At 38.7% G+C, this 15632-nt stretch overlaps 1 protein-coding gene and 1 long non-coding RNA gene across 8 annotated transcripts in view; both read left to right on the forward strand.

Moving 5' to 3' along the window:
- The window catches only part of axin1 (axin 1), a 58436-nt gene that overhangs the window by 33948 nt on the left and 8856 nt on the right, over positions 1-15632 (forward strand). For all 7 annotated transcript variants that reach the window (XR_006154260.1, XM_042720919.1, XM_042720924.1 and 4 more), the window contains 2 exons: positions 9760-9900; positions 12480-12576. Coding sequence is in view for 6 of the 7 variants with exons in the window: in XM_042720919.1 (XP_042576853.1) it covers positions 9760-9900; positions 12480-12576 (238 nt within the window). In the remaining variant the exon portion in view is untranslated. The remainder of the gene's footprint in view (positions 1-9759; positions 9901-12479; positions 12577-15632) is intronic.
- Positions 2663-4490, forward strand: LOC109059456. The gene is made up of 3 exons (XR_006154262.1): positions 2663-3678; positions 3835-3859; positions 4298-4490. It is a non-coding gene; the product is annotated as an uncharacterized LOC109059456 (long non-coding RNA).

The following is a 15632-nucleotide window of genomic DNA, read 5'->3' on the forward strand; positions in this document are numbered from 1 at the left end:
TGAGCCTTTGAAACGTACTAGGGGCGTTGGTGATCCCCTGGGGCATCCTATTGAACTCCCAGAACCCCAGGGGACACACAAAGGCAGTCTTACACTTGTCAGCTTCCTCCATTTCGATCTGATAATATCCCGATTTTAAGTCAAGGACAGAGAACCATTTTGAACCTGTCAACGCTGAAAAGACTTCCTCCAGATTCGGCAGGGCATATGCATCTTTAATGGTTTGTGTATTTAGCTTTCTGAAATCAATACACAGACGTACAGAATTGTCTTTCTTCTTTACAACCACTATGGGGGAAGCAAAGGGAGATTCTGACTCTCGGATGATTCCAGCAGCTAACAACTCTTGCAAATGTTTCCGCACTGCATCAATATCCTGAGGATGGATGGGTCGAGGCCTGTGTTTAAAAGGGGTTTCGTCGTTAAGCTTTATACGGTGAGTTACTTTTTCTGTATGACCGTAATCTAAGTCGTGCATAGCAAAGACTTCGGGCATGTTATTCAATTGATCTGTAATCCGTTTTTTCCATTCAGAGGTCAAGGGAGAATCTCCAAAGTTGAATTTGAGATTGGAAAGAGCAGGTAGTTTTTCATTCACAGCACTGGAACTTGTTTGTCCACTCTGCATCACTTCTTGGACAGCCCGCATTTCAGCGATTATAGTTTGGGGATGGATGGTAATGTCGGTCTGGGTTTCATTCCTTAACACAACAGGTAACTGGTGTTGCCTCTTGCAGGGTAAGGTATGCAAACAGCTGGCAACCAGCAAACCACCAGGTAAGGCGGGTGAAGTTGGTGATTCTAAGGCTACCCATTTATCAACAGGGTGGCAGTTAACCAGAACATGTCCGTCAAGGACTACTGTACATACCGCAGGTACTAACTCTGGAACATGTCCCTTGAATTTCACCCAGCCTACTACATCAGAACTTGCTTGTCTGTGTCTTGCTTCCAAAACCCTTTGGACTGCATGATAACCATGAGAGTTAGATTGAGGCAAGGATACCGGTTGCTGGACATAGTTACAGTAAAGGGCATCTAATGAATTTGTGCCAATCAGAACTTGAGGCGTGTTCATCAAATCTGGAACTACCAGGGCTAAAGTAGGTACCTCTGTCTCTGTTCCAAGGAACTCTCTGGGGAATTTTAGAGTCAGTTCCACATATCCGAGATAAGGCACTGTTTGTCCATTCGCCCCTTCCACTTGCAGCAAGTTATCCAATGACAGAGGGACAATTTGACAAATTTTCTTCATAAAACGACCAGGGAACCGTGGTTACCTGGGACCCTGTGTCCAGAAGGCAGGAAACCTTTTTCTCACCAACAGTAATTTGGGCAGTGCACTTTACACCTACTAATCCTCTTGGTAAGTCCCTTAATGGGAATGTGTCATATGCATTTCGGTTTGGACGGGTGTCTAAATCCCTTAGGGCAATTTTTTTCCCTGTCCAGTCTCTGTATGCCCTTCTACAGAGACCATCCTCAGTTTAAAGGTCTCATAGCTCCATCGTGGTGGGCATCCCACTGGGCTTGTCGCTCCCTCAGCTTGCGTCTTTTTTCTGCAACTTTAGCAAGATCAGGAGCATTGCTACAGCTGCTGGCAAGATGACCATCTTCCCCGCATCTAAAACAATACCCTGGACGAGGTCTACTATCAGGCAGTCTACCATCTCTAGACCACTCTGTTGTGCCTGGTTCAGGTAGTGTGTGTTTGGTGCTGCTTTTGGACTGAAGGAACTTCTCAGAATTGTGTCTGTACATCTCAGGAGCAGTCATTTGAACCTTCAAGTCAGCGATCTGCCTCTTTAAATCAGATATTTCGGTTGCTTCCACACCACTCTTCATTCTTGAAGTGGCTGCAGTTTGCATGGCTGTAATCTGGGCTTGTAATTCAGTAACAACTTTTCTCAGTGTACTCACTTCATCTGGTTTTGCATTTTTGGTCTTATCATTCTGGCTCGAGTGTTTTTGCAGAGCAACTACTTGAGCTTGAAGTTCACAGACTTGCTTTGCAAGAGATGTATCAGCTTGGTCATCTTGTGTATCACATGGGTGTGCAGATATCTGATTGGTTGATAGTCTCAACTTCGAGGGGGCAGGACAGTGCTTGTTTAGCCCTAAATGTTTCCTCATCCTTTCTTCTTTCGAAGCATTCCTATCTTCTTCTGTGCGGATAAGAAATACTAATTCTGCAAATGAAGGAGGGTTAACTTTTCTCCTTTCCAGCTGAAGATCAGCAATGAGAGCATTGTTCCAACAGCCACGACAAAACTGCTTAAGAAGACTGCGGTCTCTCTCACCTTCAGATGTGCCACCTCGTCGGATGGCTGTGCTCAAGAGAATCTGTAATCTATGTAGGTAAGATGAAGGCTTCTCACCATGATTTTGGAGAGTGCTCATGAACCTGGCTAGCAACTCATCTCCATCTTCTACAGACCCATATACAGATTCCAACAACTCCAGATATACTGCAGGTAGGCAGTTTGGTGAGACATGTTTAACAATATCTGCTGCTGGGGGAAGCAGACTGTCTAGTATTTTCCTGGTCCGATGCAAGTCAGAAATAGAAGGATCTGTCAGTAGAAGATCGACGCTTGCACGCCAAGTGTCAAAGTCTGGTTCGTTAACAGGTCTAGGAACTTTTCCAGAGAAGGGACCTGAGGCGGAGCGAGGTATGATATGATGGAGCTGTGTCATTGGTTCGGACAATGTGCTCAACTACTACTTTTTGTACACTGGGAGGATCAATTATGTCCATGGTAAGTGCTGGATGAGATGACACAGTGACTGCGGGATGGCTAGTTCCATGGTTAGGCTTCTCCTTGGCCAGGTTTTGTGAGTTTGTGTATTCGATTTCGTGAGATGGTGAGTTTCGCGATGGAAGAGTAGCTACTTGTTCGGTGGTCACATTCTGTGGTATGGCTGGGGACAACTGTCCATCTGGTGAGTAGACTGTGCAGCTATCATGTATTTGAAAATCCGCTGCATTTGAGTACTCAAGTCTTTCACCTGAAGACGGGGATGGCTCAGCAAGAGAAGGACCGAATTTCATTTTCAGTAACTCCGCCTGGAGTATTTCCTCAATAGATTTACCACTTATACTAGCAATGTTTTGCAACTCTGCCAGATACCCCTTAGCGGCACTGTCACTAGCAACATGAGGGTAGACGCAACCTAAAGCACGCACAATAAAAGTGGTACCTGGGGTTCGCATACTAACAACTGTTAGAGGCAACAGGGGCATCAATGTTTTCATTGCAGAGCTGCAGGTAAACTCTATGATAGCATGATGATGGAACTCAGAGTTCGGGTCATCAATGAGAAGATTTCGACTAATACTGCCATATCTCAAAAGCCATGACTCTAAGTCTGTGTCTGCCTCTGTCAGTGTCAAACCGCCAACAATAACTGCGTTTGAGATGTTTACATCCTCTTTCTCAATGATATCCATGATGTTAAAGTTCTGTTCAATATGTTATCTTTCTAGTGAACTCAGCTGCTCTAATCAGCCACTGCTGTTGCAATCTCTCTCCTGGCTGGCTCGCCACTTTCTGTAACACGTCACACCCAAATATCTTGCAAGTTATTTTATCAATGGACCAGTAAGTTCAGCATTCTAGGTTCGTCCGAGAAGAGAGATGTGCGACAGCAGTGAACCACTCAGATACAGGGGTTGAGGTACGAATAAGAAAGATTATATTTTTAACAATGAATTAACAATGTCATAAATAAAAAAAAAAAAAACAATTTTGTTTCTCACACTCAGTGTATAATGACCTCAATTTAGTTACATTCAATAGTAAGGATTTGTACCAGGTTCCTTTTCCTTTACAGACTTATGGCAATATCACTCGTCAAGGTAAGTTGACGCTTCCCTTCTGTTTTTCTACTTCGTTGATAGCTAATTCACAAGGTTAAATTTTAAAGCCGTTTATCATTAAGCATATAATCAACCTTGTCCGTTTTTTTTTAGCTGTTCTGTTCTTAAATTTGATCTTAGTTTAGTTATTCAACACTTATTTACCCATAAACCTCAAACAAGTTTCTGAAAGATATTAAACACCCAATAAACAAAACTTCATTCAGTCTGAACACTTCAAAACTTAACAAGAGCCTACTGCTTGTAATGAACAATCAGAATGATTCTTTGAAAAGGAAAAGAAAAAAAAAAACAATCGGTTCATAAATTTAATCCAAGAATCCAGGAAATGATGAAATCCACAGTATCTAAAGTCTAAAATTCCACTCCTACCATTTGAAGATGAATAAGTTCAACTTCGGTGCTCTTTCAAAACAGGAATGTTCACAACCTCCAACCAATGGGCGGCTCGCCAGTCCAAACTCCACCGTTATGTGCACAGGAGAGAGTTGAGACAGTTCACAATCCAGGAAAAAGTTCACACTTCACTTGATTCGTATCCAGAACAGGCCACATGCAGTAGATGAACATCAAACAGGACATCACAAGGAAACAAACAAGGAGAGGAAAAAAAAACCTAGCCTTGAAAACACAAGGCAAAAAAATAAAAAAAATATATACAATCAATCAATTAGCACTTTCCAATGTATATACTGATTCAACACAAATTTCAAATAAACAATATACATTCATATACTTCTGTGTACGGAATTTCTTTGTATGATTTTTCTTTCCTTATTTGGCATTCCCTTTTTAACAATATAAGCATTGCACTTAAATTTTATGCAGTCACTTGCATAATTATCTTATTTGACACACAAAGCATATTAATTATTGGTATTTCACAGGAATTACCATTACTTTTCTCTCTATTTCTCTCTTAGGTCTGTGTCCATCATTTATCACCAAACCAAATAAATGGTTAATTTACGAAACACATTTTTAACAAGACTTCAAACCATATTGTAAAGAAAATAAAATGAAACCACATCAACTCACCAAGGAAACGCATTCAAATGTATATGAAAATCCAGAAAACTCCCGATGATCCACGTTTGAAGATATCACTCTCAGACACACACCCTGCTTTTTCTCTCAGTCCTTCATTAGAAATATATATATATATATAAAACCATTTATATTAGCATTATGCTAACGCTAAGATTGCGTTATTAACATGCATTTAGAATGCTACACGAGATAAATCAACTGGTTCTGCAGTTACACAAATACTTAATTTTATATCAGTGATGTATAACGATATAGAAATGTATTAAGTGGATCTTACGTCGTTTGCATTCAATTCTAAAGCACTGAATCTCTTGGAGCAGCGACGGACATCTGCTCTCTTCTCAAGTTCACGGAGAAAAGAAAGATCTGGAACGCGCTTGCATTGTAAACCTTGCCGCGATAGCGGAAGACGTAATGACGTCATTCAAAACGCAATTTCATTGGATGAGATTATAATCCTTAATATTGTTTTTTAATTTATAAAGATTTAAGTTTATAAATATTTTATTCAGTCACAGATACATATTAAATCTTGCTGCACTTGGTGTTATTATTTGCTCTATTATTCTGTCTCTGCTACTAGCCACTAGAATTTGTTCCAGCACAGTGGTCAAAATATAAAACCATTGCTAGAAGAGGAATTTGTTCCAGCAGGAATTATTTTTTGGGGATATCTTTCACTGAAGTAGGAGTGCACAATATATATGTGCCATATTTGTTATCAGCTGGTATTAGATGTTTATTTTTATTGGTAGGAATATTAGATATATATTGGGCTGTATTGAATATTTACTTGTACTTACTATTTTTTTCACTTTTTTTTTACATTTAAATGTTCTTTGCCATCAAGTTAATCTTAACCCACATTAAAGAATACTATTAAATCTAAGGCTACGTTTACACTAGTGCATTTTTGTTTTAAAACACATAACTTTTTGTTTACACTACCCCGGTGTTTTCGGCCCTAGAAAACAGACTTTTGAAAACGCTTCAGACCCTGTTTAAACTCCAGGGATGCATTTCAGTGTAAACGGACCAAAGTGTAGACATTTGAAAATGATGGCGTGGCTGCCAACATTCGCTCTGCGTTTCCTTTAGGAACATCTAAACAATGACATCATGCACATTGTTGTACCTGCATGAATGGTCATGTGACCTGCGTTTCCGGTTGTGTTGTGTAGACGGTGAATGTTTCTAAAACACAAGTGTAGACGAGGATAGTTTTCATTTTAAAATGCTATTTTAAAACAAAAACGCACTAGTGTAAGCATAGCCTAGTTCTCATAAGGAAATCCAATACTCTGATCTCAAACCTTTATACTGTACATTGTAATGGTGTTCTAAATTCACTTGGAGCTTTTAAAACTATTTAAGATTTTAATATACTACGGTTTTATTTTTACATTTTAGGAAAAATACCAAATTGTAATATCGCCCATTTATTGCTTGTATTATACTATGGTCCATAACATTTTTTGGAAACAAAAGTTTTTTGGAGTTATGCTCACCAGAGCATCGGTCAGTGGGTGCTTGACGTCTGAGGCTAGGTTTGTTGTGTTAAGACTGATTTTACTCTGTTTACATCTTATATCAAGATAAAATGGCAAAGGGCAATGTCAAGATCTCTCCACAGTGTGTTCGTGTTTTAATGTATGCATTAAGTATGGATTTCTTTGTATGTAGAGCGGGAGATTGCAACTATTATATGTCGAGTATGACCGTATGATCCAATATGACATGGTATAATAGTTGTTCAGTAGATGGTCAGTGATTTCTCTTTGATTTGTGTGATACGTGGCTCTATTAGAGATCAAGTGTAATCTGAATCTCTTGTACCTGTGCTCTTGAGCGCAGAGCTCCCTTTGAGGGTTTAATCTGAAGGAGTCTGGAGCCAGCTGTGATCACATGCAAAATAGGATTCTGAATGTGAGGAGGTGCACAAATCTCAGGCACAGCACTGTAACCTGTATCTAGGTAATGGCTCCTTTCCAATCATGCTTTTGTTTCAGTGAAGTTGCTTTGGATGCAAAGATTTTTAAGTGGTAATGGGCTGCAAGGGAGCCAGTTAAATCCTAATGTGCCTATGCTTTTTATTTTTATTTTATTTTTACTCTAGTGAGGGCTTGCTTTCTTTTTTTAACAGGAGATGTCACAGTAATTAATGTGTTAGCTCAGTTGGATGTTGGCATGTGTATGTCATTGGGGGGAAGAGAAGCAGATCGATTCGTTTTGAATCGCAGTAATGATTCAGAGATTCCAAATGCCCCCTGCCTGTTTTGCAGCCTTTGTTTTGTGAAGAATCAAATGGAATGGGGAATGCTGGGCATGTGGAGAGAGCTGCTGAAGGCTCGGGATGGTCTCTGAAGGCTTCTGGGTATTCTCTTATACGGTGAATATTGACATGGCTGCTGCTTGAATCATTAGAAGACCGTGGATGGGTTGAGAGCGAGGGATAATCACTGGAGACTGCAGAGAGCCTGGGTCTCTCTCTTTTCTCCCCCCTCCTCTCTCGTATTCTCTATTTTTCTCGTTCTATCTGCCTCTGTCTGTTTCTTTCTGTCCCTCTGCTTAGGCTGGTCATAAAGAGATGCTTCTGTCTCGGTTTCTGAAAGGTTCAAGCAGTGCCTAGCTGTTCCCAAGTGCCACACAATAAATAAGCCTTGAATAAACAGAGTGAGAATACTAGATTTTCAAATCATACTTCAAAACACTGCCTGCAATCTTTTGTAGTCGCTCGAAAATTACATGAGTGCAGTAATGAGTAATTGTGGAAGCATTTCGAATTGTGTCATACCTGTCCTTCCAGGAAGGAATCCGTATCGCAAGGTTGACTACCTTGTTACGTTGCTATTGTTTTCATCATCTCTGTGTCATGCTCATATTGGCCATCCTGGATTCTGTTACATGCCTCAGTTGGCATGATGTATGTTAGCTGGGTAAATTCAGTCGGAGGGAAGCAGAGAATGCAGACATAAATATTAAAATAGGGAAGAGGAAGTAGAAATTCGTATTCTTGATGACATTTTCAAACCTGCAGCAAACAGTACTGTGCTTTTGAACACTTATTTATTGAAGAAGTTAAATATAGATAATAACAAATTAAATTTAACCAATGGCATATAGAATTAAAGTATCTCAAGTAAACATTGTTTAGAGAAAATATTCCTAAATCTAGGAATATTATAAATTGTGTAAATAAAGTAAATTATTTTAATTATATAAGCTTATATAAATATGGCCCTATGAAATGTTTTGTTTTTTCTGAACTGTATTATTATTAATGTTAAATTCTTTGAGAAGTACATTCCAGTGTACATTAGTAATATATTAAGTAGGGCTGCAACTAACGATTATTTTGATAATCAATTGATTTGATAGTAAATTTACATTTACATTTCAATTTTCAACAGTTAAATAAACCACTAGTCAGGGAATAAGTCATTAAGTTAGCATACTGCACAGTTCCAAGAGAATGCTAGCTAGGAGAAAAAGCATTAACCCAATCATATTTTAAGACCATTTAAGCAGTGTTACACTTACTCTTGTTGCAGTTTTCGCATGACAAGATGGTGTCCTCAACTGTGTGTATGTTTTTGTTCTTTGTCGGCATTAACTAATTGCAAGATAATTTGTGTTGTTGAGAATTTGATTGTCTGTGATTTGCCTCCACCCAGCCGAAAGCTCATTTTGAAAATGTTTAAGGTTAATTATATGATGAAACACTTGATTAGGGGTGTACTTTCATTAATAGAAGACAGGTCCTTTTTTAAGAAGGATTTTAGCTTTAATAATAAGACAGAGCAGGCAGGGTGCAATGTTATCTTTATGACCTGTTACAGTTTTGTAATTTTGTAATTAGTTGTATAATGTTGCTCCAATCAGGTTTTTACGGCGATACATTTTTGTCTTGTCATCTCAATAGTCCAGTGCCAATCCTTATTTAGGTTGGGCTTTCTTTCTTTCTTTCTTTCTTTCTTTCTTTCTTTCTTTCTTTCTTTCTTTCTTTCTTTCTCTTTCTCGTTCTTTCTTTCTCTTTCTCTTTCTTTCTCTTTTTATTTCTTTTTCTCTTTCTTCTTTCTTTCTTTTCTTTCTTTCTTTCTTTCTTTCAGGAGCTCTGTCAGAAGCAGTTATTTGTAAGCTCTCTGTTCACAGTCCCTTTTAACATAAGCTAATTATCAATTAACCAACAATATGACAATCTAGACAACAGCTATGGTATCTTTTATAAAAAATAAAGGAGAACAATCTTTTAAAGTGATTTTAATAGGCCTAAAAAGAACAAGTAGGGATCCATATTAGCATGCACAGTCCTATGAGCAAATAATTAAACTGATATTCATTTGAACTCATCGGTGTAATAAAACTTAATGTGAGAGCTTTCATTATTGTTCATGATTAACAGTTGTGTATTCATCATTATTTAATCATTCATTCCTTTTATTTATATATTTAGCTTTTTTTTTTTTAACTTTCTAAATAATGGTTATTGAATTATTTATAATTCCATTCCCTTCTTTTTCATGTTGTTGATTTTGGTAACATTAGTTTCTCTGTTATTTGTTTCTCCTACAGTTTTAAAGTGATGTTGAAGTCTTAAAGCAGACTGGTGTCTGTTGCAGTATTGAAATGGGATCCGGTCAAGTTGACAGACCAACAGTCGAGTCTTTGAAAGGGATTATCAACTGATTACAATCAGCTGAGCGTCCCTCGAATGCCATTATTACTTAGTAATGAGTGAATATAATGCCTTGTTTCATTGAAATGACCTGTATTGTCTTCCTAATCACGTGTCTAACAGGAATCTCCTCTGTCTCATTTCTCATCAACAGACACACGTCATGGAGGGAGCCCATCAACCCGTACTATGTGAACACCGGCTACGCAATGGCTCCCGCCACCAGTGCCAACGACAGCGAGCAGCAGAGCATGTCCAGTGATGCAGACACTCTCTCCCTGACCGACAGCAGTGTGTACGTACACATCTATAGACACACAAACACACACGGATCCATCCTCATCGCCACAAGCTGGTGGAACATTCCATCCAAGGGCTTAGAGCGATTAAATTTCACCATGTTGTCCTGAGTCAATTTGGCAGGATTTTCCTCCACCAAGAAACTTGCAGCCAGTTCTGCAGAAATCCAGATATTTCAGCAATTGAGCGGTAGATGCGCAGACAAAGCTTGATATTACTTGTCATTGGCGTGTCCTAAGTCGTGGCTGGCAGCCGTTAGCAGAGACTGGTCTCAGAGCAGTGTCTCGTGCATGCAGAATTTGTGCCATTTTCCCCTAGCTCTGCTCTGGGAACAGAAACAAATCTGCTCTCCTCTGAGGAGGACCATCTGCTCATTATCCACACCAATGAAAGCTTCTAAATGTCATTACTTATGCTAATTATAGCGCTTCAAATTGGGAGGTATGAGGCACTGCAGGCTGTAATTTGAAGGCATTGACTTGTTTCCCTTTAAATTAACTTTCTCTGAAAACAAAGGAAATGGCCTTCACGTTGTACTGTACACAGGCAGGTTACGGAAAGGAGCAGGAAATGAACTGTAGAAAACAAAGAACGAATAAATGGTGTTTTGGCATTAGGTGCAGTGTTTCGCACAGCCTTACACTCTATTTGTGGCGGCACTCCCCCACCCCCATATATACATATATATGCAAATTCATTTTCTGCCAGCAGGAGGCGCTTTAAGAGCGGGAGAGATACAGGATTCTCCGGTAACGGCTGCGAAGCAGTGCTGAGCTCACAAAACGCTGCCTTATCAAGCATTACATGCAAAATGAAATGAAAATGAAATCGAAATTTTTCTAAATACAGTCAGTTTCCTTCTGAAATACAGTGATATAAAAACACCCGCATTGGTTTTTGATTTTGAAACGTGCAGTGCTCATGTTTATTCAATGAAGTCAAAGCCTTTTGGAAAATCTATTTGTGGCGGTCAGTTTTGATATTGTGGCGGCCCGCCACAAATAAATCAATGTGTGGGAAACCCTGAGGTGTAATCAAATTTGTCCACTCATTTCATGGCTTCCAAAATAATTCAGCATCATGCAATTATTTTAAATGGTCGACACGAGGACGTGGTCAGCTGGAGAACGTATTGTGATATGAAATTATTTATGTGGAAGTAGTTATAAATTTAAAGATTTTTAAACCTGCTAATGCTTAGTCAAGGTGTGCTCACATTAGTGAAATTTGTTTGGTTGAAAAAAGGTCTATTGTCAATAGTGTAGTGATGGATAAAGCACAGCTCACACAAGTCACTTTCAAACCAAGCAGCTTCCTGTTGGCCAGTTCTTTATATCCGGGTGACCAATTTGTACCTGTTGCAAAATCTGCATGGGGAAATCTTTTACCCTCATGCAAAATTCCTAGTCATATGGGATCTTTTTTGAAATTACTGTATTTCGCCCATGTAAATGTGCCGAATAACAGTTAATGTGCCATTAGTGACTATAGTGTATATATAGATTAATAGTAGTGTAGCAATATATGAAGCATAGCTCACACAAGTCACTTTCAAACCAAGCAGCTTTCTGTTGGTCAACACGGCGGATCTGCGTGACAAACTTGAACATGTTGCGAAATCTGCATAGGAAAATCTTTACCCTCACACAATATCCCTAATTGTGTGTATTCTTATTGAAATGGATTTCGTGCATGAAAAATCCACGCAACAACGGTAAACATAGCCACACCTTGACAGTAATTTAAATGAAATGTACATTTTCGTCATGTTTCACAGGAAATGAGTTCTTTTTCAGTGATTTTTGGGAGAATTTCGACTAGAGATGGTTTTAGCTAGAGAAGCAGCAACAGGGAGTGTGTGGAGTGCAGAGATGGCATGAGTGATCCGTGTTGCACAAAAAAAACACATTAAAGGCACATCAGGGCAAAAACATGTCTGAAGTGGGCTAGATTAGAGGCCGTTATCAGCTGTTTGCCAGGCAGGGATGCAGGGGGTCCTCAGCAGGACCCTGGGGGATTAAAGACTCCCCTTGCATCTGTCAATGAAGTACCCCAAACATGCTTCGCTCTGAAGCTGTTGCCGCCACTGCCCCAGGGATTCAGTCAGATGTAGGGAGTTTTTTTTTTCAGTTCCACAACAAAAACGTAAATGCCTGCTATCACTTTAGCTCTGCAATCTGAGATCTGTTCTCACACAAGGACTGTCTTGTATGCACATATTAATTGTTACAAAGCAATAGTACCATTTTGTTCCCTATAGAACTGACATTTCAAGTCTAGTGAGGTAGCATTTAGCAAGCTCAGTTAAAACCCCTGATGTTTGGTACATGTTTTTCAGCACGAGTTTATGTAGGAGCCAGCTTTTGCATTTCATGTAGATTAGACACGGTGCTATGGATGGCTAGGGATAGTTTGTTCCAAAATGAAAATCGGTCCAAATCTGTATGAATTGGTGTGTAAATGATGACTAAATATTTTTATTTCAAGGTGTATGAAGATAATGACTTCATATACTGTGTTTTTATATATTGGCACAGATTGAGAGGTAAAATCTTGTTATGCTCCTCCCTGCAGAGATGGAGTCCCACCTTACAGATATCGTAAGCCGCATCGACATGAGATACACGAAAGTGCCAAAGTTAATGGGCGAGTGCCACTACCTCATATTCCTGTAAGTATGCTTTGGGTTTGTAGAGCACCTTGTTGACTTTACAACACTTTGTGTGTGTGTGTGTGTGTGTGTATCTCTTTCTTTCTTTCCATCACTTCTCTCTCCCTTTCTCCCCCCCCCCACTCCTTCTTTTTATTTTATTTTCTGTGCCTGGTCTCTGTCCATCATCTTCTGGTCTTTCCCTGTCATTCTTACTCTCTCTTTTCTTCCCCCTGCCTTGTCTCTCCCATCGCCCCTGAAATGAATGTGCATTCTTAAGATGCACAGCGGTGGCTGGGGAGCTTTGATCATGTGCCGGCGAAGAGCTGATGGAGAGTGAGAGAGCGTGAGTGTGCTGTCTAAAGCGTTCCTGATGCTCTCGTCAGCTCTGCCTGCTCTGCCCCAGCAGATGTGAAGCCTCCCCCTCTGATGGCTCGGCTTTCCCACTGCACCGGCTCCAGCATAATTGGAGCCTCTGAGATAGAGCCCAATTTAACAGAGCAAACATACACTTCCCCTCAGCAGGGCCTTTCACTCATCCTATAGAGACTGAAAGATGTGGAGGCAGAGAAGACACTTCAGCTCGAATGCACGTGTGACGCACTGGAGAATCTTTAACGGGGTTTTTTTTTTCAGTGTGCACACCAATACCTTGATTATCCAATGACAAGTTGCAGATGTACAAACTTTCTTAAAGGGATAGTTCACCTGAAAATGTAAGGTCTGTCATAGTTTACCTCACATCGTTCCAAACTGATATGATTTTCTTTATTTCATGGAACACAAAATGATGTAGCAGTTTGTTAAGCTGTGTGCAGGGACTGTCAGGCTCTAAAATGACAAAAAGAGCCACACTTTTAGTGTTGTGACTCATACTGCATAAGTCTTCTGAACTTTCTACAATACTTTATTCATTATTAATTTAAATTATTATTAAAATTATTTATTCACTGATTCCAATTATGCCACATCAAAACATGGCACATCAGTGATGCCAGATGACCTTTTTTTTTTTTTTTTTTTTTAATTTCTGATCTCTCTTAACCTCAATACTTTTAATTTTGCCTGTATTTCCATACAATTTTTTTTTTTAAAGAAGTCTCTTATGCTCACCAAGTCTGCATTTATTTGATCTAAAATACAATAAAAACAGTAATATTTCAAAATATTACAATTCAAAACAACTCTTTTCTATTTTAATATTTTTAAATTGTAATTTATTGATTTTATTTTCAGCAGTCATTATACCAGTCACGTGATCCTTTATAAATCAGTCTGATATGCTGATTTGGTGCTGAAGAAACATAATTCAAAATGTTATTGAAAGCAGTTGTGCTGCTTAATATTTTTGTAGAAACTATCCGTTTTATTTCAAGGTTATTTAATGAGTAAAAAACCCTAAACTTCTGAATGGTAGTTTATATTAAAACCACACAAATTTGAGAGTGAATAATGACACATCTTGGCTTGTTCCTCGCACAGAGCGATCATGTGACTATTTAGGTGCTTTTAGTCGTCTTTTTTAGTTTTTTTGAGTTTGACAGCCCCTGATAACCATTCAGATTCATTGTATAGAAAAAAGCAGATCTTTCCTAATGGCTGCTTTATTTAACTGAAGAAAGAACATTATATGGGTTTGGAACAACATGAACTAAATGAACAAAATGTTTTATTAACAAAAAAATGAACTAAACTGATGAATCTTTATTTACTGATGAACTGTTGACTTTTATTTATTACTCCACTTTGCTCAGGTTTTCTCTTCTTGTACATTACGTTCACATTATTTTTATGGTTCTAAACCTTTAACACTCTCTCGCTTGGATGTTTTTTTCCATTTGGTTGCATTCATGCGTTCTGTCTCTGTTAAGTTTAAAAGGTTTTCTTCTATTCTGTAAGCATGGTCTGCGGCAGGGAGGCAGTGTTAGGAACCAAAACGCCTTGTCAAGACTTGACAGATTCTGCAGTTCCACTGGGCATGTAACCGTGTGGGCTGCGGAGGAGACTGATGAATCTTAAGCAAACAGAAGGCCAGAACAAAGAGAGCTGAAACAGACTTTAGATCAGATTTGGCCCTGTAATCAAAATTTTAACGGCTCCTGTAAGGTTTTATTGGACCTTGTCCAGGCACTGCCTGCAACTATATTTCTCCATGTGTCTGTCCTCCTCCCCGTCTCTTTTCTCCTTCCAGACTTCTGGAATAATACATTTCCTGAACTTAAGTTGTTTAGAGTCCTGGTGGTTTGAGAGCAAAAAATAGTATAATAAAGCTGTATATGCACCTTTCCCCTGTGCCACATAATCTCCTCAGATAAAGAGTGATTATCTGATATTCAGTTATTTGTATTTAAGTTTTGGGTTCATGTTGCGAGCTCAGTGTGTGAAGGTGGATTGGGTTTTTGTTTTTTTTCTCAATTTTTCAAAAAGTTCTGTTAGGAGCATGAATCATTGTGCTGTCACTGACTGTACACTAGAGGGAGACAGTATGTATGAGTTCAGTTTATCCAGGAATAAATTACATTTTAACATTAAAATAGAAGAGAATTATTTTAGATTGTAATAATTCACAATACTACTATTTTTACTGTATTTTTAATCAAATATATGAGCCTTGGTGAGCATAAGACACTTTCAGAAACAAAAAAAACAACTTTTGAACAATAGTGTATTTAATTATTTTTTTCTCTTTTACTTATATTGGTGCATTTCATCATGTCCTTGTTGTTATACTACAACATCATGTAATATCAGTTGTTGTTGTTTTTTTATTTTTTTTTTATTTAGGGTGATCAAATCTAAATTACATCTTGCAATCTGTAAATGTTATCCAACTAATTTGATTATTTGTGATGTCTGTTACAAAATAAACACCTTTCAGACATTCAAATAAACCTCATTCTGAGTCAGCAGCAACAGCGCAACGTGAAACAATAGTGCAAAAGCAGTTTTCACTATTGTGTCTTGAACTGTCATGTATTATTGTTCCCTCCACGTGCCTGTGTAATCAGCAGCTGTAGCTGTAGCTTCTTTTTTTTTTAAGCGCATCACATTAATTGTGAATAGTGACCTTAAGTACT

This window comes from Cyprinus carpio, chromosome A3 (assembly GCF_018340385.1).
Source record: "Cyprinus carpio isolate SPL01 chromosome A3, ASM1834038v1, whole genome shotgun sequence".
Taxonomy (NCBI): Eukaryota; Metazoa; Chordata; class Actinopteri; order Cypriniformes; family Cyprinidae; genus Cyprinus; species Cyprinus carpio.